The 25,968-nt window shown below is 37.7% G+C and overlaps 1 protein-coding gene across 4 annotated transcripts in view; it reads right to left on the bottom strand.

Annotated features, from left to right (window-relative positions):
- Nucleotides 1-25,968, bottom strand: part of ubr3 (ubiquitin protein ligase E3 component n-recognin 3) — a 62,803-nt gene that overhangs the window by 2,962 nt on the left and 33,873 nt on the right. For 2 of the 4 annotated variants that reach the window (XM_066688550.1, XM_066688552.1), the window contains 14 exons: nucleotides 25,025-25,174; nucleotides 23,849-23,982; nucleotides 22,399-22,509; nucleotides 21,095-21,310; nucleotides 20,637-20,773; nucleotides 17,355-17,440; nucleotides 11,071-11,173; nucleotides 9,060-9,160; nucleotides 4,815-4,939; nucleotides 3,174-3,281; nucleotides 2,926-3,051; nucleotides 2,515-2,694; nucleotides 806-1,015; nucleotides 259-398 (listed from right to left, as the gene is read on the bottom strand). In XM_066688550.1, the coding sequence (XP_066544647.1) occupies nucleotides 259-398; nucleotides 806-1,015; nucleotides 2,515-2,694; nucleotides 2,926-3,051; nucleotides 3,174-3,281; nucleotides 4,815-4,939; nucleotides 9,060-9,160; nucleotides 11,071-11,173; nucleotides 17,355-17,440; nucleotides 20,637-20,773; nucleotides 21,095-21,310; nucleotides 22,399-22,509; nucleotides 23,849-23,982; nucleotides 25,025-25,174 (1,927 nt within the window). The remainder of the gene's footprint in view (nucleotides 1-258; nucleotides 399-805; nucleotides 1,016-2,514; nucleotides 2,695-2,925; nucleotides 3,052-3,173; nucleotides 3,282-4,814; nucleotides 4,940-9,059; nucleotides 9,161-11,070; nucleotides 11,174-17,354; nucleotides 17,441-20,636; nucleotides 20,774-21,094; nucleotides 21,311-22,398; nucleotides 22,510-23,848; nucleotides 23,983-25,024; nucleotides 25,175-25,968) is intronic. The other 2 variants (XM_066688551.1, XM_066688553.1) reach the window with 1 other exon arrangement.

The raw sequence follows: 25,968 nt of genomic DNA, 5'->3' as shown, positions 1-25,968 counted from the left end.
AAGAATTCAACCTAAAATGATGGACTTTCTGAAAATGTAATGAGCCTGGAACAGAGATGTTTTTTTGTTAAACCTTGGGATAACATTCAGGAAGACTCATTATATTTTACATTGTGGGTGTATTTTATACTACTAGATATCCGAATGTGTATTTGATATGAAACTGAATTCCTATATAGGTATGTTTATTGTTTTATTAATGATCAGTTAGACGTATCGATCGCTTTTTCCCCCAGCGTGTGGATTTGAGCTTCTTACCGGAGGTCTCTGTCCTCCTCTCCATGGGCGTCCAGGTAGACCGAGCCCCACAGGCAGAATCGATGGCCTCTGATGATGATGATGACGGAGGCGTTGATCAGCAGGAATATTCCTGTTGCTGCCCCACAGTGCTGCGAATGCTGGGGAAGCAAAGAGACCGACATTGCTTACCGGCTTACATTCGCTACAAACAAATGGTATTTTTGTTTCGCCACCAATTTTTCAGTCAACTTTTATGAGATCCATTTTTTCTGCAGGACAAAACTAATTGATGGTGTTCAGCTATCTTAACAACATTTGATCCATGCCATGGCTTACCGTCAAAAATAAGTCTAGTTTTTGGGATTCCTGTGTATTCAAATTCCAGTATTGACTTTTGATTTAACAATTTTACCTACTTGCATTGAATCACTGGATCTAATTTAATATGACAGTGGAAGCGAATAGTAAATTATCCCATTATCTAACCTTTCTTTTCTCCATTTGTAATTTACATACATATGAGTTTTTATTATTTTTACGGGTATTGACTATTGATTATACTCACCAGGACACATTCACAGTAACTCTGTTGCTTGCAGCAAAGTCCCTTCAGGCACACAAACGTGCCACAAACGAGACACAGTGCAGGATCCTTAGGCACCTTATTACAGACCGTACAGGCCTTCCTGTGATAGTACTGGAAGATGGTGTTGTAATTCTCTGGTAAGTGCAGAAGATGTGGTGCAGACCAATGAGGATCTTGAACAAGCAAAGTCTGGGGGATAAAAAGGGTTTCACTGAATAAAACAAATAACTATCATTGCTGATTTTCGTTGTGCTGCACGTTGTTCACTTTCTTTTTCACTATAAACTGAAAAAGAGGAATGTCTTCAGCAATTCTTTGCTCATAATACACATAATACTCATAATGATCTTGAATCGGTATTTCTAAAAGTCAGGTGACAATTTTTTTAAATATTAATACAATAAAATGTGTATTATGAGCAAAGAATTGCTGAAGACATTCCTCTTTTTCACTATAAACTGAAAAAGAGGAATGTCTTCAGCAATTCTTTGCTCATAATACACATTTTATTGTATTAATATTTAAAAAAATTGTCACCTGACTTTTAGAAATACCGATTCAAGATCATTATACATAGTAGCTGTACATTTAAGATATAAAAGCCTGATACTAAGACACGTGACTGATTTCTCCCTTCAGATTTAGCTTCTCCGTATCTGGAGATTAGAAGCAAATATGGAGTCCATGTTCTATCTCCGTTCTAACAATATTCCGCCCTGCTACATGCCTGTATAGCAATGGATGTTTTTCTGCACCTTTCTTGGGGATCTGTGACAGCTCAGGCTGTTAAGATCTTTCATTTACTCAAGTGTCACTTCCACTGTTCTTCTCACACATTTCCCATCAATCTGTGTGAAAGCTATGCTAATCCACTCAAGACTCAATCAGTACTGATTTTATTCACTGTCGCTTTCTCTAAACCTTTTATCAATTGATTTTGAGAACGGGTGACAGAGTCTTGCGATTCTCTGGCTTTTGACTGCAGGAAATGGTAATAACACCACGATCCTCAGAAGCTCTTATTTTTTATTGTTTTTTTGCCCACATTTTTAAAAAATATTTCCTTATTTAATGAAAAGTAAGGTATGAGTATTAGCGGATGTCTAGAAAGAATTTGGTAACACCTATTTTGTCTCTGTATAAACTAGTATTTTATGTATTTATTTTTACACAAAACCAGTATTGTGCCATTTATATTTTTTGTTTCATGTTTGCTATTTTAGTCTTGACAACCGATTGCCTGGAGTGCTGGCTGGTGTTTGTTTTATGGCAGTTTGATATATAGCTGTTCTTCAAAGGTCATCAGGGAATGACAGGGTCACACTGAATGAAAAGTGACAAGTTGCTATGTCCAGTGGTGGAAGATTGTGCTAAAGGCTGTGATCAAGAATGACACACTGCAAAAGCAATAGTGAAATAATCTATGATAGATACATCTGCACGAGAACTTTGTACGATCATTACCAGCAGAAAGCTCTCCTAGTTTTACTCTGTCAGTCACAGAAATACACGCACCACCATCGTTATTATTGATCCCCATGATGATTGATGATCAGAGAATTTTACTTTCTTTTCTTAATGCAAATATCGATTATCGTCTGAAAACTAAATTACGGGTGAAAAGGGGTTTACAGAAGGGTGCCCACATTCCACCACAAGTGCTGTAAACGTTAGCAGTTCAAACTTACCACAGCATGTTTTTTCTGTGCGTCTGCAAATGCCGTCACTTCTGAGCACCACTGAGATATCAAGTCAAAAGCGGAGACTGACCACTCAAGACAGGAGGCACTGCTGGACTGGATTGATGGCTGGAAAGTAGATGGAAGAAGCCCTAGACAGCTTGCCAGCACAGAAAATTCCTCTTCTCTCTGAATGATTAACAAAACAACACAAATATATAAATAAATATCAGTATTTTTGGACAAATTTAGTTTTACTTTGCCTGAATTGTCTGGTATGAAAATCGCTGATGCCTGTACAATAAAACTTCAGTTGTTGGAAAGGGCTGGAAATGGTTATTATTATTATTTTAAAGACAATCTAATTGCAGCACACAATCTGTCCCACGCGCAAGACAGAACAGTAGTAGAGAACCGTACCAGACAACTCGGTAAGTCGTCTCCATACAGGTGGTGTTGCAGAAGGCTGGTGATGCGGAGGAAAGGGAGGCAAAACTGCTGAAGGGCATATTCGATCGACTGAGGGGACCAGATACTGGAAGTTAGCTAGAAGAGAGGAAAACACACGTACTCATCAGCAGGCATTCATTACGGATTCCGGTCGTATGCAGGGCATGAAATTATAGTACATACAGATTTAAAAAGAAATACATACAAATATGACTTACCATTGATAGTTCATCATTGGCCACTTCATAAAAGCTCTTTCCTTTACACAACTCGCTTATGACATGGCTCAACAATGTCTCGCTACACTTTTCTGCATTGCAGGTATTCTGTAAAACAAAAGGAAAAGATCATGTCAGATCACACAAGAAATATACGCAATTTTCTTATAAATATGACGGCGATTCAGACGGGGAGATGGATGCGCCGATTACTTTAATACGATCATACAGTTAATCCAGTGAAGAGTCTCTGTCTGGAAAGCAGGATTAGCATAGAGGGTTGTCAAACATCTCAAACTAGGGCCCTGGGTCTGGAGTTACTAGAGGTTAAATTAACAGAGACGCTCAGTAAACAGGAGCAGCGAGAGACCAGTGTCCGCCCTTCTGAGGACAATGCAGAGGCCGGGGTTTTGCTCGGTCTCACAGGCCACACACGTCTCCAGCTCTGGGGGTGTAGTGGCCCAGCAGGACACATATCAATTAGGGATTCCACACCAGAGTTTAAAAATGGAAAAACAGAGAAAATTAAAGAGATAAAGTGAAGGTGTGAACTGATCTTTCAACTTGATTTAAGAGCTAAATTGAGGAATGCAGATTTTCAGATGAAAATGACTAGGCCAATTAAATACTATGACAAAGGTTCAGTTGCCACGACGCATAATAATGTAGGTTTAAAACCGTACCCGTCTGTTTAGTGAACATTGAAAACCATCCCAATACCTAATTTCAGGATTCTGACGCACTTTTTAATCTTACCCATATATTGTAATGTATTATATTGTAATTTAGGCACAGTTATGGCTATGGCTACAATAACTCTTTTTATACAATAAAACATTTGACTGTTGATAAGAGCTGAAACATTACTGAATAGGTGTTCAGATAAAATCCAACTGGTTCTACTAATATTTTATGTGGGGTAAAGCAGCCAACATTTATCAAGCTGACGGTTAAAGAATATAAACTGGCAGTACTCTTATCTGTCTCAGCCTTCTCTGTCATAGATTTATAGCTGAGGAATTTAGTGTCACTGAATTTATTTTTTTCCTATGCTATAGTCTTCTTTGTGAAGACTTCAGTTCTTTCTTTATTCTGTGAAATTTAAACAAAAAGCATTACTCTGCATATGGACGGGAGTTTAAAGCATCAACAATAAGGACTTCAGTAACCAGCACCATCATAGCTGCCGCCATTGAGCGAAAGCTTTATTGTACATACAAACAGAACTGACTGCATTGCCTGGATAGATGAAAACCCCCTAAAGGAAAGATTTAGCATTCAAATATATTGTGTTTGCGCCCCCGATGAATCTATAGTCTGACAAACACACCCTAACATAGCTTTAATAGGGTGCTAATATAGATCTTAAACTGCATGGTGTTCACGCACTATGAATGTCATTACTGGGAAACTGTAATGAGGGAAAATAAAGCATGTCCAGCTTAAGGAAACAAACTCTATGTAATGTGTTTACCATTATCATTTCCACCCCGAGCGGAATAAACTTCATTCAGCTTTACGAGACGCATGCCGTACTGTGCAGCAGAAAGTTAAAACAGGCACATTTGTCCTCTGTGACAGAAGTAATCATCATATCGTGAAGGTGTTACTTCTAGTTACAAACAGTGTTTCTGCCATTACCTTCTTAAGAGCTCCTGAGGTCTTCCAAGCTAATCTCTCCTCGGGAGTGAACTTGACCGAAAGCACTGTGATGGCGTGAACGTACTGTAACGTGTACAAGATCTTCACAATGCAGGTAAAGTGTTCTGAAATACACAAAACAAAACCAAGAGGATGAGATGAGATGTCACTCAATACAGCACTCAAAATCTTTGGGGACAAGGCAAAGAATAAAAAATACAAAAAGTTTTATTGTACAATTGTAAAATTTTACATGAACTGAAATCCATTAATTTCACAGCATGATCTGGCTAACAAAACACTCCTTTAAATAATAACAACAACAATACATATTTAGTTTAGAAATTAATAATTTAGAAATCTCCTGAATCATTAATCGTGAAGGCAAAAATTAAGCCCTAAAAGCTGTGCCTACGAAATTATTTTTTCGGATCCTGGAACACAAGGTTGACTGGTTTCAAAAGCAAAGTCAAAATAAAACCCAGGAAGCTGTGTGTGTATTTTCTCCTTTATGGCAATTATTGGTTGTACCCAAATAGGTCTCATAGGAATAAATGTAAATGTATTATTGTTACGTGTTTTACATATCGTTACAGAAAGGTTTCTTTTTAAATTGACATATTATGAAACTAAGCATTAGAGATTTCACATCAGCAATCTCAATTATTTCTGGAAACCAAGGACAAAAATGGTTAATTAACAGATAACGCTTCATTTGCATGTTCTAATGAAAATGATGTGCGTTTTATTGTGTTGTGTTGCCCACAAAGACAGAGAATACTATCACTGTCTACTTCACCAAAGCACTGCTGAATCAACAGGTAAAGATATTGCTTCTATCCAGGCAGATTGTTTAATGATTTTGTTCCAGACATCAACTGCATGGTTTAAAAAACGTTTTATATATTTGCACATAAAACCTATGAGGGCAGAAAATAAATTCTAAGCCACACTGTTAGTCACACTATAGGAATTCAGACTCTTATAATGAGCAATACAGCATATTCAGTACTCCATATTTCAGAAATGGTGTGATATTAGGTTCTTTTGTTTATGACATTTTGTCTGTTGTGAAAAGCACACTTTAAGCACTTTTCATTTCAGGCATATCATGAATACTAAACCAGAGCAGTACTGCTGTTTTTCAACTCCCTGTACACATGTTTACAGCTTTATAACAATGTTATTAAAAATGTATTCCTTTTGGAAAAACAACCAACAACACATCTCTGTAGGCTGTAAAACACCACCGACAGAAGACAAAACCAGCAGCCGTTTTATATGCATTTTATTTATTTTTCACTGGGCCAAATATCATCTTGGCTTCTGCAGATCCCAATTATGAAATCAAAATGATTCACTTAAAAATGACGAAAAAAACATATATGAAAAATGTAGCAGAGAGTGCTCTTCCAGGGTCTGCATTTTCCCTTAGGGATCACGGCATAATAAAACTGTGGTGTTCGCTCAAGCTTACATGACAGCAGAAAGCAGACGCGGGATAATGTGAGGGCAGCTGCGGCAGGAGATGATTGATGCGGTGCTCTGGAAGAAAGGCCGTGCTTCCAGGAGGCAGAGCCACAACAGAACGGGCGCTGCATGCATTGAGAAGCAATGGCAATCAGGGTGGGGAGACAGTCCAACGAGAGATCCACCGCGTAAGAAAGCCTCGTTGTATAAACGTTATGTTCAAATAGTCCACTTGTGCATTGCTGTTGGTCCCTTTTTTAACTGGTAAACTGGTTCTTCAGGAAAATATATGAATATGACTTTAATAACACTGACTTAATGTGTTGCGTAACATACAATTTTATAGAACTGTGCGATATACAGTACTATGCTATACACAAAACAGTTTTTAACCATTAAAGGTTCCTCTAAAAAGGCACACAGAACCACACAGAGGAATAAGGTCAACCTCTACCATTTATGGCCTGAAACTGTACCATGATCAAACGCACAGAACAGAACATCCCAAAGAGAACACCATACAGAAATATTAAAAATAAAACCCAATGCTCAGTAAGTAGGCCACTTGGAATATTTTAAGCAGTGCTGATTCTCTGATGTTCATTTTATATACGTTTATCTCAAACCAGAGATGACCTTTAAACATTTCTACTCCCTTCATTATAGGGATATTAAGTATCAATTGGTTAGGAGCACAATGACTTCCATTATTCTCAGACTCTTGAGGGCCTTGCTCACATGTTCCTGATCAGTGTGCCATACGTCACCAAATTAAAATGCAGCATCACCTAGGGCACAAGGGCGAGTTAGTCACCCCCCCTTCAAGCATCCACGCAACTAAAACCAAGGGGGTGTCGTGACCTCCATCACACAGTTCCTTCTGTAATAAAAGCTTTAATTTGTAGTGATCATTCTTTGTGGTGGGTTAAGATCAATTTTCCATTCCAGAATGAACATTGTGATGGCGTTTATTTTGACTTAATCAATGTGGAATTGAAAAAGATACAAAGTCCATCTAAAGGCTAATAAGGCATTGAAAGTTGTTCTCCAAGCTGTTTCTGAAGGGCAATGAGAGGAGGTGTTAGTCCATGTCAATAGAGAGAGGCAGTCTTAAAGCGATAGGCTCTGCTTTTAAAAAACTGCCATAAAAACAAACTCCAGATTTTAATGTATTTATTTATTTTAAACACTTTTAAACTGAGCATTAATTAAGAAACATCACCAGAGGATTAAACTAGGTAGACGTAAACAAAAATATTGAAAAGCAGAAGTACACAGGCTTGTTCATTCTTGAAAACCATTTTAAACATTAAAAGACTAAGCCCACTAAGGCTTCACAAATGTTCAAGGGATTGTGTTCTGTTCTATTTCCTAAAATATAAAGCCTATATATGATTAGGATGTGGGTTTCTTTTTTTCATAAAAAAATAAATCACTCGTCTGAAATTTAAATGCCACTCAAAGTACAACCTGTAAGTACTAATTTTAAGGCATAGCATATAAGACATGAACAGGGCATCTACTGAGGACTAGCAGAACTGCCCTTGTGCCCTGAACTACAATAAAAAGCTCTGCATGTGTCCCGGCCGTGGTTAGGACTGTTGATAACCTGTGGCACCTAGAGTACTGCCAACAACTTAATTCTGAAAAACACTCTGGCCAATGAAGATCGCCCAATCTGTGCTCAATCAATGTGACTTCGGTCTCGGTACAGGCCTCTGATTCGCTGCGAGTTCATATCTTCGTACTTAACGAGGTAACAGTTGAATTTGAAAAGATTAAGAGCTGATACAGTGTGAATGAATGTGCTTTAATGAGGATCCCTAGTTTAGGTTGGCCCTTCGGACAGTCTACCGGAAGAGCAAACAACTGCCTCGTCACTTTACTCCCCCTTCCTAGGAGATATGGGAGAACAGGTCTTATATAACGACAACAAGGAGCTTTAAATAGCTCGTCTTCTTTTCTCTCATTCACAGAGTACCACCGGGGGAGCACAAGTGCTAAACGTCATCAAGAGGAATCAGCATCATCAGAGCCTGGGCTAAAAATGAAAGCGGATGAGGATCGCTCAGCCACTGTGCATTAGGGGTGGACATGAAAGGAAAGTCACTGGAAAGCAAGACCCTCTTTTCCCATTTTTATTGGGCATTTTTCCCTTGACTGCATTTTCCCATTTCCTACAGATTGTTTTAAACAACACTTAATTCTGATGACTAAGACTACAAAATCCTCAGGGTCTTTGTACGCCTCTTCTCACTACAATCTTGTGTCTCCGTGCATGCATCTAGCATTATTGTAATTATCATCTTTGTGTCTGACCTCCCATCACACATGATTGCTGCAATTTGAACTTCTAAAATTCAACAAATTACTATCCTTCCCCTCGAGCATTCAGCCGAGCTGGAAAGATCAAGACGCCCCCATGCACGGTTAACTGATGAAGGTCATTTAAAGGACATGATTTCTTCCATAAGACAACCCGATGGGCTTTCCAGGCCGTGTGTCATTTTGGTACTAACTAAATGATAACAAGGCGAGGAGACGGGGGACACTGATAAGAATGTCAGACCCGCACAACAGAATTTCTATTCAGCAGAGATTTGCACAGATAAGGGCCTGTGATTTGGCATGTGCATTGACACCCGCCAACCTGCCGCATTTTCAATTTAGGGTAAATTGAAGAAAAAAAGAAAATAAAACATGAATAAATAAATGGACATGAAAGCACTTTTACACAAACCGCATATAAAACTACATACAATACTGTAACCATACCTTTTCGCAGAGGCTGTGGCATCGTTAACACAAAAATGATCAGTAAAGAAGGGACATCTCTGAAAAGCATGGGGACCTCTGGCCTGTCATCATCACAGATTCTAAGGCAGGAAAAATAAAAAAGGTTGAAGAAAGAAAACCAGCACAGATTTGACAGTTTCTGGAACATGGTGTTTGCTGAAGTACATTATACTCATAAAGAACCCATTTCATAACACACAATGCAAGCACTTATTTCAGCACCTCTAATGGATTCAAATGGAAATGAAAAACAAATAAAAGTAATAACAAAAACTGTGGTTTCAACCTTTTGACTTTTGAGTGTTTGGCTCTGCTTTTAAACTAAATAAAAAGCCCACAGCCTCTTGAATACTTGCATGTTAAGTTTTCTTAAACAATGATGGCACATTAATAATGGCCCTGTAGGAGTCCTCAAATTATGCAGATAGAGAATATAGAACATATTTACTTTTATCCAATAACCTAATTATGAAACACTACTCGTCACTAAAAGTTTCATATGGTTATCTAGTTTCAAATAGATTCTTCTGTGCCGCTGCCCTGGAAACTCAGCTTGAGGACTTTCTATCTTTCTTCCACCTTGAGGACCAATTCTCTCAGGAATGAGCGATATAAAAACACCAATTATAGCATAATACTTTCGAATTTTGAAAAAGCCATTTTACTAATCCAATACATACAAACTGAAGGACGACCAGGTCTTAGGTGCTTGAGCCTTATTACACTGGATTTTATAACAGCCCAAAAGAGAAGTTGGATACAGAATCCTTCCTTTTTGCTTACCTGGGTTCAAATCATTGAGAGAAATGTGAAAATGCCTTGCATGACATTGTTGCATAAGAGACCATTCTCCAACCCTACATAGCTTCACTGCGGTCAATGCACATACATCTATTTTAATGTATGATCTGAAGAAGCCAGGTAAAAGGTACCTTATCAAGTAAGTCAAGTAGGAGGGGGGATTTTCCTAGAACAGTATAAATGAGGCCATTCCCCTCACAAGCCACAAACTAATTCAGATACCGACTTCATTTAAATGTCTTTAATAAATCAAGCCTTTAATTTGGTACGATGACAGATCTTAAAATTTAAAATAAGCAGATGCAGGCCTACATAGTAATGTCAAATGGGGTTTTATGTCCGAACATGGCTGTGGAAAGGCAGCATAAAGATATGTAGAGATCTTACTGCACTGTGCACACCTTGCAGACTGTGAGAAAGAGTAGCAGAGGAGGGGAAGAAGGAACAAAGATACAGGACAGGTCCTCTTAGCATCAATGTGCAGCAGTGCCCCACACTATTGGTGTTGTATGTTGTATTAAAACACACAGTATTTAAGCCTCAAGGTATCAGCAACAGTACACTTTATGACTCATTGACATGTGTATTTTTCCCACGCTCTTGAAGTTTGAACTCAATGTTAAAGGTAGGTTCTTCCCCTGAGGAATAGGGCTAATAAGAAACGATAAAACCATTGAATGACTAACCTTCAGAGCATTTCAAGCTTCACCATGTCACACATGGTATAATGTTAGTTTTTCTTTGTAGAATAAAAACATTCTTTGAGAAACTTTATTAATGATTTTATTAAAAGAACAAAATAAGTTATTAAAATTGATTTCATCCATTTGTTTCTTTATACAGTGCCTATCGGGTAAAACAAAAGATTAGTTTTGTTAATTTTCTGCACCTTCGAAGCTATTGATTGTAGCTGTAGGCAAAAATAAGAAGTGTGTATATGCAGCAGGATTGATATATTTTGTAAGATTTGCAGGGGGTGCTGTGCCATTGAAAATGTGAGCTGTAATTTGCCAGATGCAGTAATCGTTGGTATCTATGGTGACCACACCAGGATTTATTTTCTTTTTTCCTTTTCTTTATTTGAGATAAGCAGCTGGTGCTGGCAACATTGTGTGGATGGCAAACTATTCACACAATGAAGGAAATTAAAGCTTGAGTTCAGAAAAGGGAATTGATAAGCAGCACTCACTTTAAATCCTTATGCGTCAGCTGCGTCAGCTTGGTCCAGGGGTTGTAGGCCGAGTCAATGCTGTAAAGGCGCATGTGCATTGCCATCACATGAAACAGTTGATCTGAAACAGTCAAAAATACCCAGCTATTAGTCTGACTTCTGACGGAATGAGGATAGTACCATTTTGAAGAGAAAAGGGACACAAAATATATAGTTATATATGATCTGAATGTAAGACTGGAGCAGATAATGGTGTGGGCAAAGGTGGTTTTATAATGATAAACTACATACATGCATATAAGCTTTTTTACCTCCTTTTTGTCCTCTGTTATTTCCTATATAATAATTAATTGCCACTGTGCAAACGTCCCCCTCATATTAGGAGTTGTTTGTGAATATTGATGAATCACAGAAACACAAGACAGACGATGTCATATTGTTCAAGGATTAAGAACGTAACAATATACTCAATCCTACTGCTTCAAACTATTTCATTAAAGGACGATTTTGTTCATGAAACCCCTATACATCCAGCTCCAAAATACTCCTGTACAAATGTTATTTCATGCAGCAGAAAACACATTTTAAGCCCTTAAAGATCATATTTTCATCCTTGCTCATACATCAGTCAATAAAATCAAACAATGATTGTCACATACTAAGGACCAGAATCGGCCTGAAACATCCGTTTATATGACAAATAACTGGACTCAGAGAGGTTCCAATTTCACTCACTTTTAATTTGTCCGTTCTTGTTTTTGTGCTGTAACAGTATTTTTTTTTTGTAGTTTTTCTCAAGAGGAAAATTTGAAATCTTACTTTAAGTATTTTAAGGAAATGCCACTGCATTAACAATGAAGTAAGCAAATTCAAAAGTACAACAGCCTGAAGTAAAAAATGTTCTATTTGCTCTTTAACTGTCCTCACAGAACCAGCTTTAAACAGGACATATTAACATTTAAAGAGTGGGAATCACTTCTAGTGTCGGAAAATACCACGGATTCCCTCTAGTACACAACTGAAACCTTACTTCAAACAAATTAAATAATAGCTTGTATAAATCGACAAGCAAATATATCCAGCTGGCTCACAGAAACAGCTGATGAAAATTTGAACAGTGAAAAGCACTCTTTCATCCAATCTGGAAGAGCCATAAAAGACATTTACAGAACAAGGGCAAAACGCATCCTGAAGGAAATGTCAAGGCAAACCTCCATCAAGCAAGAACAAGTGGTTTGATTTTTCATGCAGTCACTTTCAAAAGGGAATAACTTATCAACTTTGAATGAATTGCACAGAAGACACATCCTTAATTATTTTAATGGGACAAAGTAAATAATGCAAATACGGGTTCCCTGACCCAGATTTGTGTAGTTATTATGAATTCAATTTGTCCTTCAAAATCTGTGGAAAACTGTAGTGAAATCAATTCACAAGTACCTTTAAACCATAATCAGAATCTAAATTGACCCATCTAGAGATTTAATCAAAACCTAAAGAAAACACATGATATGTAGTAAGAGACAGTACTGCTCCAAGAAGGGCAACTATAACTCAAAATTACACATTATTATTGTATAAATACATGGGATTTGTTTTCATGCCAATAGAAACATAAGAAGTAGGAGCCTGATTTGTACACTGCTTGAAACAAAGTTAACACTAGCTTCTAGATATTGGGCCTTTGGTCTGGTTTACAACAGACTCCTAAGGCATTACATACTACTTCAAAAAAAGGACATGCATTACATGAAAATGTTAACTTAGCACCACAATTCATTAACCTACTTTTTCAGAATGACCTCAATTTTAGTTTTCTCACCCGTCTGCATCGCATTACCCATTAAAAGAACAGTATATGTAAAATTGGATCTTAAATTACAAAATTTAAGACAAACTTTTACAGAAACTCTAAAGAATTCTCTACATACATTAATAAAATAAAGGTTTAAATTTAAAGATTCCACCCAAAAAAAACAGAATTCTACCATTTCAGGGTTTGAAAATCAGGGAATATAGATATTTTTTCCCTTGTTCTTTATGGATTAATATCACATTTCACAAAGTTTTAAATCACTGAAGTCACTCCATTTCCTTTCCTAACAGTATAGCAAACTACCACCAACCATTTCATGTCATAAGCACTCTCGTAAACAAGACTCTATATAGCTCAGTTCTGCCTGGTAATTAAAATTGATAATTGGAAATAGTATAAATAGATTGATTCAGCCCTGAAGCTGCATGGTGAGCAGAACTGTAGGAACTCTGAAGCATCATGTTTTTGTGATGTTCAACAAACAAACAGACCAAGAACATGATTCTGTAAAAACTAGGACCATAATAGTGCACCCTTACGTACTTTCACTCCAGGTTGCTAGTTCTCTCAGCATCGCTTTCCACACAGACAGGGGGTAGGGGATTGATTAGTGTTCTCAGTTTTCAAAGCCTCACAACAAAAAATCATTCACCTCATCAACAAAAACAGAGACCCCTAGCAGCAGTCAGCAAGGTCAGGAAACAAGGTCTCGCTGCTTCATGGGTAACAATAGGTTACCTTTTCAGAAAACACAATTACAACCCACGGTCACACAATACAGTTTTATTTTTGATCATCTCCAAATTACACATTATAGACCTCAATTTAATTTTCAGATACAAACCCCTTTCAATTATTAATTTCTGTCCCTGAGACTGCTATCATATGTAATCTACTAAACCTTCAGTGCTACAAAACATTGCATTTGTATGATACTTCACACTGCACTAAATATGCAGTTGGCAAAATTAGGGCAATACTGCCCTCTGATGGCAACTGGATTAATGTGAAAAAAACACAACTGCATTTCAAATTAGATGCATTATGTTTTTATTTAATTACTTTAGTGTATGCTTGTCTAAATGTAAAAATTAAATGAACCTTGGCGTTTAATATTGTTAGCTCATTGCTATTTTTGTGAAGGCTTTCCTCAGAAAATGTATTCAATAAGAAAAAAAAAAGACAAAAATCAGTGACTTCATTTGTACAATGTGGAGCATCTCCTTATCTTCTCTTTCAAATAATCCTGGATCTCAAACCAGACACCTGGGAGTAAAATCCAGCAGATGTTTCACGCCTGGGAACTACCATTTCATTTCACTTCTGGGTGCCTTGCATCATCTTTCTAGACCCGTTATCCTTTTCAGTCTTAGCTTTTGGTTACTTTTGTATACAGTGAAAGAGGATGATTATTTTTGCATTTAAGATCATTAGGTACTTATCAAAAGTAAATGGTAAGGGAATCAGAAACCTTATTAAGCCATGCAATAGTGGAAGGGCTTGTATTGGATCTTATCATTTCTATACCTAGAGCAATCTGAGGTAAAAAAAATAAAAAATAACTGCCTTCCAAATATCCCACATTGAGAGATGCGGGGAGTCACAATGGTATGACAGGAGAGAAGAGCAGGAAGAGACGGGCCAAAGCCAGAACACTACACTCACATGAGCCCATTTTCTGAAAATTGACAAAACTACAAAGAGCAGAAAAAAGGAACAAAAGATGTCTTAATGTGTGTGCATTTCTTGCTGCACTCAACCTGCCTCCTCTTTTCCCCTCACTGCTGCCTTGCTACTTTTCCACGACAGCAAAAATGGAGATGCTTTCTGACTACAGATATTGATCTCGCTGTAGTTGCCAAAGCTGCCGTCATATGCCTTGATTTTACTCGGTGCTCTTGTGATCCTTCAGATACAGACAGATCTGTGAAGCCTGGATGCCTGAAGGAGTGTCCATATATATATTTCTTTTTGCTGCTGGCATACTGCACAATTAACAAGTCATTTTTTGATATCTTCTCCTAATTGTTATATACCTGCCACTTCTCAAAATTGTTCTCATGAAACAAATGATCTTATTCCTAAGGGCCTGTGCAGTTAATGACGCATTGATTTCAGATGTACTTTTACAGATGGATGGAAGGCTCCTGCTTCTATCCAGTTAAACCGATTCAAATAATGTATCTCATACCACACTGCCATCTAGTGTGGTCCTGCTAGAGACAGAGACCAATATTTTCCTACCCATATCACATTATACAGCTACAAGTAAGAGTGAATCAACCAAAACCTCCCAAGAGACTTTTTAAATAGGTTTTCAAATCCCAAGAAGCTTTAGTAGTTTGCACAGGTTTTGTGTTCTCCACCATTTCCAGGCCCTGTGAATTGCAAACTCTAATGTACTGAAAATGAGTACATTTGGCCTGCAGCATTGCTACAGTTAATGTGGCTCAAAAAAGTCAATCCTCAAGTGTGAAATCTCTTTTTCAGTACACTGAAGGATGACAGGCATTTCACGTTTGATGAAAATCATTATTATTCATCTCCGTTATAAAAAATAACAAATAACAGTGTGTTAATTGACAACATTGCAGCTTCTTTCCTGACCAGGATGACCTCTTGTTTTTTTGCTCAGTGTGTTTGTCTATTTTTCAATATAGAGAGTGAACTACCCCCTGGCAGTGACTGAAATATAAATATTTAACCACTGTAAGATTAGCAGAAATAATGTTATAATGCAAATCATCACCCTCACCAAGAATCACATCTCAGCAAGATATCTGCTTTCATGTGATTTTAATCAGTCTGTATATTTAGCACTAGGTCATCCCAAAGCATGTCTTTATCACAGCTACACAATGTGCTGCTGTTGCAATATAGGTCACATTACTGAAGTCTGTAGAACAGCACCTTTGACATTATGTTTAATACTGTGATACTGAAAAGCAGACACCAGAACAAATCAAGTGCTTAGCCAATGCCTGTGGGATGGGGATCACACAATGAGGTTCAAGTAATGTAAAGAATGGTCATCTGGGGAAGAAGGAAAACATTTCCCCAGCCACCTGACACTAAATATGTTACTGTTCATGTTATTTATGTATGTAAAGATCTTTGTGTCAGAATTTAGAAGCAAGCTTTTGATTTTGTCACGGACAGAGGCAAAGGAGCAAGTTCCGGCTAAAACTGCATACTTAGTAACAGAGCTGCTTCCAAATAAAAACTGGATGAAGTACACCTTAAATCTATTGAAGGGCTCACCAGTAAATGGATTTAATGTTCACCTACATGCTGCATTTCAAACGCAGATATACAAAATAGACCACATCACACCTATGGCCTATGAAACAGTCTCACAACTACTTTTCCAGCTTAAAGTTTCCTTTAACACTTTTTAACATTAGCAAAAGCTTCCGCTCTTTAGTGTTCTTGTCACACTAGCCTAGTCACTTATACTGACAGGTACATCAATCATTCCTAATTTCCATTTCCCCAGAGCAGCTGCCCTCAACGCAATCTACTAAAACAGCACTTGACCTATTTGTTCCCCGTCGTCTCCCCCGATGCTTGTTGCTGTAACGGCTCACCTGGGACACTACTTTCCATTTTCTACAATATCTAATCGACAAACTTTACAATTGTTACAAGGGTCACATGGACTGGTGCCTTTAATCACACAGAAGACACCTCATTACCCAAGCAGTGACAAGACAATTGAAGAAACCGCACCCTCCCACTCAGACACACACACACAAGCCTCTAAATAGGCTTTTAAATTTAAAATGTTCCACCATAAATACAACGCCAGCAGTAGAGATTACACATGAAGTGTATATTATAAGTGTTTGACATATGCATATATTAACATATATCCTGTGCATTTGCCAACTATCATACTGAATGGAAAAATATATACTGTATAAACATATAGCAAATGTTTTCAGTTTCATTAAAACTAAAGTGGAATTGGGACAAACATGTTTTAAGCAAATAGACACTAGGCCTACTAGTCAGCTAAAAGGCAGCATTTATATCAACTAAAATCTGCACACAATGTCAGAAGTCCATCTGCATTAGGCTTTGCTTTCATCAAGGGAAGGATGATTCATTTCCTACTGTTAAAATGGGTTTTGAGAAGTCAGAACAAACTGATGTATGAACAATATTTGATGGAACACATAGTGGTTAATATACAAATCGGTATCTACAATGAGTTGTTAAAATACCTCTTTTACTATGTTTTAATTAGGTGATGTACAGTACTCGACCAGATAAACCCAATTAAGTGCATCTGCATCCAAAATAAACAGCATTGGAAAATAAATAAAAATGAATCTGTGAACAGCAAGGGTCATAAAGGACACTTTCCTCGTTCAAAAGCACAAACAAGCAGACAATGTGACAACACACTCAGGCAACAGTGGCATATCGCAGGGACAAGTTTTCAGTGTTAGGTATTAAAGCACGCTCCGTGTGTTGAACTTACTGAGGCAGGAGCGCTTGGCAGCAGCACTGGCTCCACCGCAGCACAAATCTCCCCCACGATGCACCAGCTCCAGCTCCAGGTTAGTCCTAAACTCAGCAAAGAAAAAGAAAAATGTCTACATCAGCCACAATCCATCAGCCACTGCAAACGTACAATTATCCACCTGAAGAATGGACTCGGAGAAACGTTTATCAGGTAGGTGTCTAGAGGACAACTTGTGATCCTCTGCCGAGTTACCGACAGTATCAGCATCTTAGCTTAGTCACCCTAAGCCACTACTAAATGATACAGGTGTTTTTAGGATATTTTCCAATGTAGCCTAGCTAATCTACTTTCAGACACATTTTTGTGGGCCAGCCCGAGTTATTTTCTATAGATTATTGACCTTATAAGAATACAATTACAAATACAGTACAATAAAATTTAACTAATTCATGTTTACAACCATCAATGACTATCGGACACTTTCCTTTGTCGTCAAGGGTTGAAAATCCAGTTAAATATCAATATAACATAAAACCAAGATTTTCAGATAGTGACATTATGCAGAATGAAAAGAAAGGTTTAACCGCTTGTGTCTTTATTTTTAAAGCAAAAGGTTTTTCTTGTGATAAAGATATTTCAGTAGTAAATGGTACTGTCACTGAAGTACTTCAATCACGCTCAGTACATAGACGAGTCACACTTGCAAATGCTACAGCTGTTAATATAACTAAATGAAAAGGAACTGCCTCTAGAATTGTGAAGGCATAAGTATTTTTCATGCCAAAGTCTCCCACATATATAATATATATATATATATATATATAAATGGTGGTAAATGGTCAAGGCTGGAGATATCAGGTTTCCGTTGGTACAGAACAGACTGTGCTTCAATCCTGCCCTTGAGGAAAATTCAGCCAGCATGCTCACTCTATACCGAGTCTCTCCCCAAGACTGCGTGCAGATGTTCCCAATTGTGCCTAACAGTGAAATATTTTCTAGTGTGGACTAATAGCCACTGGAGGCATTGCAGAGGCCTGCAGGGTCATTACTCTTATGATTTACAAAGGGATCAAAGACTCAGAGAAAAAGGAATGTAACGCTCACACACGAACCTGAACTGTCACCTATTCTACCTTTTCTTGTACAGTCGTAGAGAGCCACACACAGAAAAAACAGCCTTATGCAAATATTGTACAAAAATGCAAATGTTTGTCTCTTCCTACACAGTACAGAGCTTTAAGATGTCTATGGAAAGTCAAGTGTTAAATTTGATGCACTGCTTTGTCGAGTTTGTTTTTCCCCCCCACCAAAGGACAATGGGGAAATCAACAAGCCTGGGGAACAGATGTATTTAATTGTGAGGTCAGGCTGCTTCAGATTTTTGATTCCTTTTGTCAGTTATTTCTAGGCATGTCACAATGCAATATACTTGATCATTCATTTTTCACCTAGTTATACATCACCTGTGTTTGTGGTTTGATACCCATAAATGGCAGTTGGTATGGTGATGCACAGTGGCAAGTGGCTCATTAGCATAGGGCTGTTTTACACACGTCATGTGATGCCGTTAAACCAATTAATAGGATGTGCTTTTCTCAGGCTGATCTATAAACATATATATTTTTTGCTTCATAAACATTTCAATTTTCTCATTATAACACTGAGATTTCTCAAGTAAGGATTTTTTTCCCCCCTGACATGATTAAAAAAAGATATTACGTGTTTCATGTGTTACTAAAATAAGAAAGAAAAAAAAAAAAAAATCTGGATGTTATTATCCCAAAGTTAGCAGCTTATGCCACCAGGCTCTGGAGCGGTGCTTTAATCCTCTGCCTTCCTCAGAGAAAAAGCAATTTAACACTGATAATGTTCCTGCGCAGGGCTCCATCTGGCTGCGGCTGATAAGGGCATCTGTGTGACAGGGGAATTTTCCACTCTTCAGGCGATTTGCAGTGCTCACTGAACTTCTAAAACCCACCAGCATGGAAGCACAGGCCTGGGATTTCACACCAGTGGGCAGGATGGCAAGGGTACACTACCATGCCCAACTCCATCAGAGGAATATAAATAAGGCCAAAATGTTTAAATTTACAAACCACTTCTAAAGGCGGCCATTTTAGACAAAACCAAACAATTAGATTGTGTATAGATTTTTCATATAACCTTACATTGTCACCCTCTGGGAGAAGCATGATCCCCAGCACTTACTAGGGCAAGCAAAGTTCAAAACCAAAGCCAACCAAACCGTGGAGAAGGATTTACAGCCGCTGCACTCCTGTGTGAAATACAAGGCAGCTGAAATGCTGCTGATCTATAAAGAATAGGCTGATCGTAGACGGGACATATTGTACAACAACTAGAAAGTCAATCAAATTTTACTATTATTTTGATTGGAGAGGCATGTATTGCTAAGAAAGCAGCTTTTTAATATCTCACCTGCAACGCATGAGAGTCATATAAATCGGCAGTACAAATAAGGCTATTTAAAAAACATTTCTAAACCTAACCAGTCTCAAAGGTCTGTTTTGGTAAACCGGCATAATTCATGTTCATTTTGTTAAATGCATCTTCTTTTCATAGAGTAGCTCAGCTTAAATTAGGGAGGAGGAAAATCATGTTTTTCTCATGTCACTGCAACCCTCCCAGGTCACACGTGGCACTGCCCCTCCAGGACTCCCACAGCAGCTCCCCGCTGTGGAAAAGCATTCGACTCACATGAGTCATCAGATCAGCCACGGTTCTCTCTCCAAACTCCCTGGTTCTAAAGCAAGCTCCTGAATTATTCAAAAAGGTGCATCTTTTTCACAACTTAAAACCTACAAAGAGCTTTCAATGACTCGTTGCCTGTCTGCATAACAATTAAATGGCACATTAGTAGGAGGCAACTACTGTGGGCAACAAGGTTACAGACTCAACCCATGCTGTAAGATAACCTGCAAGTAACAGTTCATCTGTCAACTCCCTTGGCTGCTGAACCACAAACCAACATCACAGAATGACCAGCTCACTATCACCTTCCATCACAGCAAACCATTATTCAAGTTATTGTTCAGAGCTTTTACATTGCAATACTAGAAACTTCTAGAGAAAAAACAAAACAAAAACTATATTTGTAGTCATGGGAATGTGCACATTGTATTGGGAATCTGCAAAGACAACATACCTTCAGACAAAAATGGGACTTTAAACAGGAGATGTGAGGGATGTAAACCTCTGCACTAAGTTATGCATTTTATCTGAAGGCATATATTGAGCAATGGAGCTGACATCACTTTTCAAATGATTGCAAGCACTCACCTAGCTACAGAATACATGAACAGGAAGTCATTATCTGGAGATCCTGGGGTCTTGCTGTAGTCCATGTATTTCTTCTGGGTTGTGTTCTTTATGTCCTTTATCAAAGACTCCATCTCTTTACTCAGATTGGATTCTGACTGGAGAGAGAGAGTTAAAATTACACTTCTTATCCTGCAGCTGTATGGCATGTATTCACAGATGAGATGATGATTCATGGATGGATGCAGATCTCTCAAAACTAGGTTAGATTATGTGATCCAACTCCACAGCTGGAGTTGGGGGAACACACATCTGGCAGAGGATCAACAATGTCTCGATGTCAAGGTTTAACAGAATGCACACAATTCAATAAATCATAAAACCACACTCCACAGTAATGATATTTACATTCGGGGGATGCCGGACACAAGAGAGATGAGGGATATGAAATCAAATGAATAAAGACCTCTCTGCCTTACACTAATGCTGCTTACTGGGAATGTCCCCAGGTGTTCCTGTAACTCTTCGACTTCTTTCACAAGGGTGACAATGTTCTTGTTGCTGTGAGCATGCCAGGGGCCCAACTCTACACCTCGGCCTGGGCGGCAGGGCAGGACGCTGTTGGCAAACTGTCTGCAGAGAGGGCAGGTGAACTCCCCCTTGTCCACCGAGAAGCCCTGCAGCACCTGGTCGTTCTGAACAAAGGCACAGTGCGTTACTGCCACAGTGAGCAGGCCTCTAAAAGATACACAATTAGGTCTTATGCAAAAAGTGTACGTATGTAGATAGACAGATTTATCACATTTTTAAATATGACTTAAAATGTCCAGGGTTGATGAATGGGTCCCTAATTACCCATCACCATCCCTAATATTTGCAAAATTATAGCACCTTATATGAAGTGACAGTACATTTAAATAAATTCATAAAGATTCAGCATTCCCAAATATATATAATGAGAGTGGGTATTAAATAACACTTGAAGTTTTGACATTATCTGCTAATTGCAATATTTGATTAATAAAAATAAAAAAAGATACATTTGTGGGTAGATGAATAACATACAGAAACACACTCGCACACACAAATATTAAAGGAGAAATTCAGTCAGTCATACGTTATCACAAACTGCATGGAATTTTAAGTAACTGATCAAAGAATTATGTAAACAAATATAAAAATTAAGTCACTTATGATGCATCTCCTTAAAATTATGGAAATCCCTTCCATTTTAAACCTTGAGGCGCTTCTGCAAGAAGCTTAATTCTGTGCTTTTTGAAATACAAAGATTTAATTCTCACTGTCTCTGCAAATCACTGCCTCTGTCAACTGATAACTGCTGGTACAGCTTTACTCTACATATGACATTATAGCTTCCAGGTATTTCACAGTATTTGCGTAAGTTGATGACTATATGCAGGCAAAATGACAATGAAGTCACTGACTTTCACATGGGTTTACTTAAGTGTAAGAAGTGAGTCATAGATTCTCACACACAGAGACACACAGAGTATATAGAAAGGATTGTGCTAAATGTTGTTATGCATTTCTTAACATATCCCCAAATTCAGCATTGTCCAAGGCTTTTAAAAATCACAGGCACATAGCACTGCAGAAGACCAACCATCTTTTGTAAACAGGTCTTTCTGAAAGTAGTAGCAATCAGATTAATCAATTAATTGCAATGACACATAATAATAATGTCACATGATAAAGACTGGATAAAACCTTAATTAAAGCGGCAGATTATTCATTAGCATCTTTATTAATGAAACCAACTTACTCGCAATGACTCCATGTAAGACTTGTGGCAGTCTATGTGGAGAGTATGGCCACATGTTTGCACGTACACGCCTCCTTCCCATCCAATAGACACTGACTGCAGACATGAACTCTGAGAAAGAGAAGAAGCTTAAGTTGATACTTTGAAAAAAATCAGAACCAGATTTATCAAGGACTGTTGACCAAATCACCCACATCTGTTAAAAGAAAATGATACCTTTCAGCACACTTAATACAACTTTGACTCGCTGCTAAAGTGAACTAATGTATGTGCAGATTTTGCACTTGAAGGCTATTTTGTTACAAATGCATATGCATATGTTCATATGCACTGCAGAGCCTACAAAATATAGTCAGTGTAAAAGACTCGATGTACTGACAAACACTGAGGAAAACACTAAACTGCTTTGGCCTAAGGAATATAAGGCTATATAATGATGGCTCTTACTATCATTATCAGTATGGGGTCATCCGTAAAGCATGTGTCCCAGCACAGGCAGAATGGTAAAGGCCCCAGGCCAGGCAGCCTGAATGGCACGGTTAGCAATGCAGGTTGAGTGACCAAAATCAGAAAAAACAACAAAAGCTCTTACGTAGTTTATAATAATTTTATTTATGCTAGAATTTCCTTGAATGTATTTAATTTGAAAGCAATTCTTTTTTACTTGTTTGTACATTTCCCTACAAGGCATCTTCCATAAGATCATCGTAGGATTAAGATTTAATTTTCAGGAATCTCTTCATTTCAGAATGCTCAGAATATGGATATTCTGAGGTTGGTGGACATTCACCAAAATAATAGATTTAAGGTATCCTATATTCACGGACAAAAGTAATCTATCAAATGCCAAATTCAATTCAAATTCTTTGTATTTATAGGTGTAAAATTATAAAAATCATATACAAGTAGGTTGTGCCTACATAAAGAATAGATTTTGAACCTTGGATTAGCAGAACTGACAGTCACCGACTGTGACAGTTTACCGTCATGCTGTGACAAAATGCTTTAGTGTTTTCCTCATGGAACCCCTGAGAGAAGCATAAAAGGCAAAGCTATAGCTACATGAAGCAGAGCAGTATTCAGGAGATATAAATCCTCAAACATTTTATTGTGTGGCAGCGAGAGACGATGAAAGACAGCAACAGAAATACCAAGTAAACAATTCCAGTAAAAACAACCTACTTTGCATTTGTTCTCTTCAAGTGAAGATCTAGACAATTATACTTGTTGGTGGGGGGAGGGAATCTGCGTGTATACTCAAATTCAGTAGTGAAATAAAACCTAGTGCTTTATTTTAAATACATATTTTATTTACAATATGTCCCAAATAAAAAAATGTCCAAAACGGACTGCAGAAATATCTTTCATTTTCATATCTTTTCATGCCAAGATAACTAATATCCAACGTGACACGAGGGGGAGAGGAATCCCACATTAGTCAAACACCTACGTCCTTGAAGAAGCGCTGTAACATTGCCAGTCTGACATCATTGGCTGCTCCACATGTATCTTCGGGGTAAATGCGCTCCTCGTCGCTGGTTGGTAGCTTCTTCAGCTCAGTGCTTTTGCAACGATGCCCTAGGACTGAAATGCATTATGTACGCAAGTGCTTGATAAAATGACAATGATATGGTAATGAGCTATCAACAATTCTATTTATGGCTTGACATAATATTTACATAGAATAATGAAGTATAGTCATTTTCAAAGGAACCTATATCATGTTTAAGACTGCATGGAATCATTACACACAGATGTTTCCTCTATTAAAAACAGACATTTGACTTGACAGATAAACTATGGTATACATAGGAGAACTCATCTACCTCAGTTAATAAACTGAATTTAACCTAAAGACCACAATAATGAGCTAGTATAGTGAGATTGTAGAGGTGGAAAACATGGCCATTACAGAAGATATCAAAAGCATGGGGGGGAAACAAACATGTATAAATTGTTGACTATAAATGTTAACTATATGGCAAGATACAAGAAATAACCTGTCAGAATATAATCTAATAAACACTCATGGGAGGCGAGGTATTTGTTTCCAGTCCAGAGGGATTTCAAGAAGAATACTTATCACAAACACCACATTCATTATTACTTAAGTACCAATGTATGAAATTAAATTATAATTAAAATAAGAAATGCCACCACAACTTACAAACAGCAGCACTTCCAGGATGATACACAATTAAAACTGCAGCATGAAACATGTTTCTGCCCTTTAGATCTTCAATGTTTGAATACAGGGTATTTTTTAAATTTAACTTTCAAGGCAGGTTACCGCAAGGCTCAAAATTAATACGCAACAAAGATGACATTCTCGTTTTACAGTACCCATCTCTTCCACACTAAGCATACGGTTGTTCTTTTATAAGAACATTACAGATGAATTAGCTAATTAAAACAAGGGTCAATCAGCCCCAGTGAGTTGAGTTCCTATACATGAATGATGTACCTTAACTGCATCATCTATATCTAATGAGCTTCGAGTCTAAGTCTGTCAGAAATGTGCCCTGCTGATTCTACACACCAGGGGAAAAAGATCCCTTTAGCCAGGGTATAAATCCATAGGTTTCATTACCATCACAAGCGAGGAAGATGCTTATTTCCATCTTACCTGAAGATGCTTGAAGCAGAACCACTAAGCCAGTGGGCCTGTCATCTGTGGAGGGGCCACTCTGTCCACAAATGACACAGTCATACAGCACCTCAGACACCTGCTGCTCCGATGAGCCCAGGTCCATAGCAACATCTGCATCTGGGGATTCTTTGGATTACAAAAAACAGCAATCCATAACATTAACAAACATAATGCAACATTTCCTAAAGGAGATGTTTTGTGTGATATGATAAATATGGAGGAAAAATATTTCTACCCAAAAATCTGTAAAGCTCTGAGAGATCTCTGTCCACAATGGATCTTCAATGTCCTTGAAGGGGGAAATGCTGACCGTTCTATTTTCACCATTAAAACACACAGACTTTAGACATTTTCTGTCAATATGCAGAGGAAGCACACTGTAATGACTGTATTTACATCAGCAAAGACCTCTGGTCTCTGAAACACACAGGACAGGATATAAGGATTAGCCAGTGATCACAAGAAGACCTTGAATATATAAAAAACAAGGCTACATTGTATTTCTGTATTTCTATTTTGCTTTTCTAAAATTAGGGGCATCAACTTTTCTATTGAATGGGATTTCCATTATGTTTTACATAAAATAATGAGTCCTGCTACTCCTAAAATAAATACTGAAAACCTAATTCACTCCACATAATAATTTATTTACAGCTTCAGAGTATTTATTTCCATCTCTCGTTTGAAAAAAGGCAGTCCCTGGAAAATCAGTTCTACTTGGGGGAAATGATGCCTAACTAAAGATATTCTCCAGTTCACAATCACATAATTTTATCTATGTCACGTGATACGAATTTAATTTAGAAATTTCTCTTTTTTAAATTAGTAAACTGATAATAGACATTATGTTATTAAGGGGTGGGGGCTTTAACTAGCCATGTATAAAAAAATAAATTAAATTAAAAAACACAAAACAGAGG

The sequence above is a fragment of the Amia ocellicauda genome, chromosome 16 (assembly GCF_036373705.1).
Source record: "Amia ocellicauda isolate fAmiCal2 chromosome 16, fAmiCal2.hap1, whole genome shotgun sequence".
NCBI lineage: Eukaryota > Metazoa > Chordata > Actinopteri > Amiiformes > Amiidae > Amia > Amia ocellicauda.
This window is presented reverse-complemented; position numbering and strand designations above follow the sequence as displayed.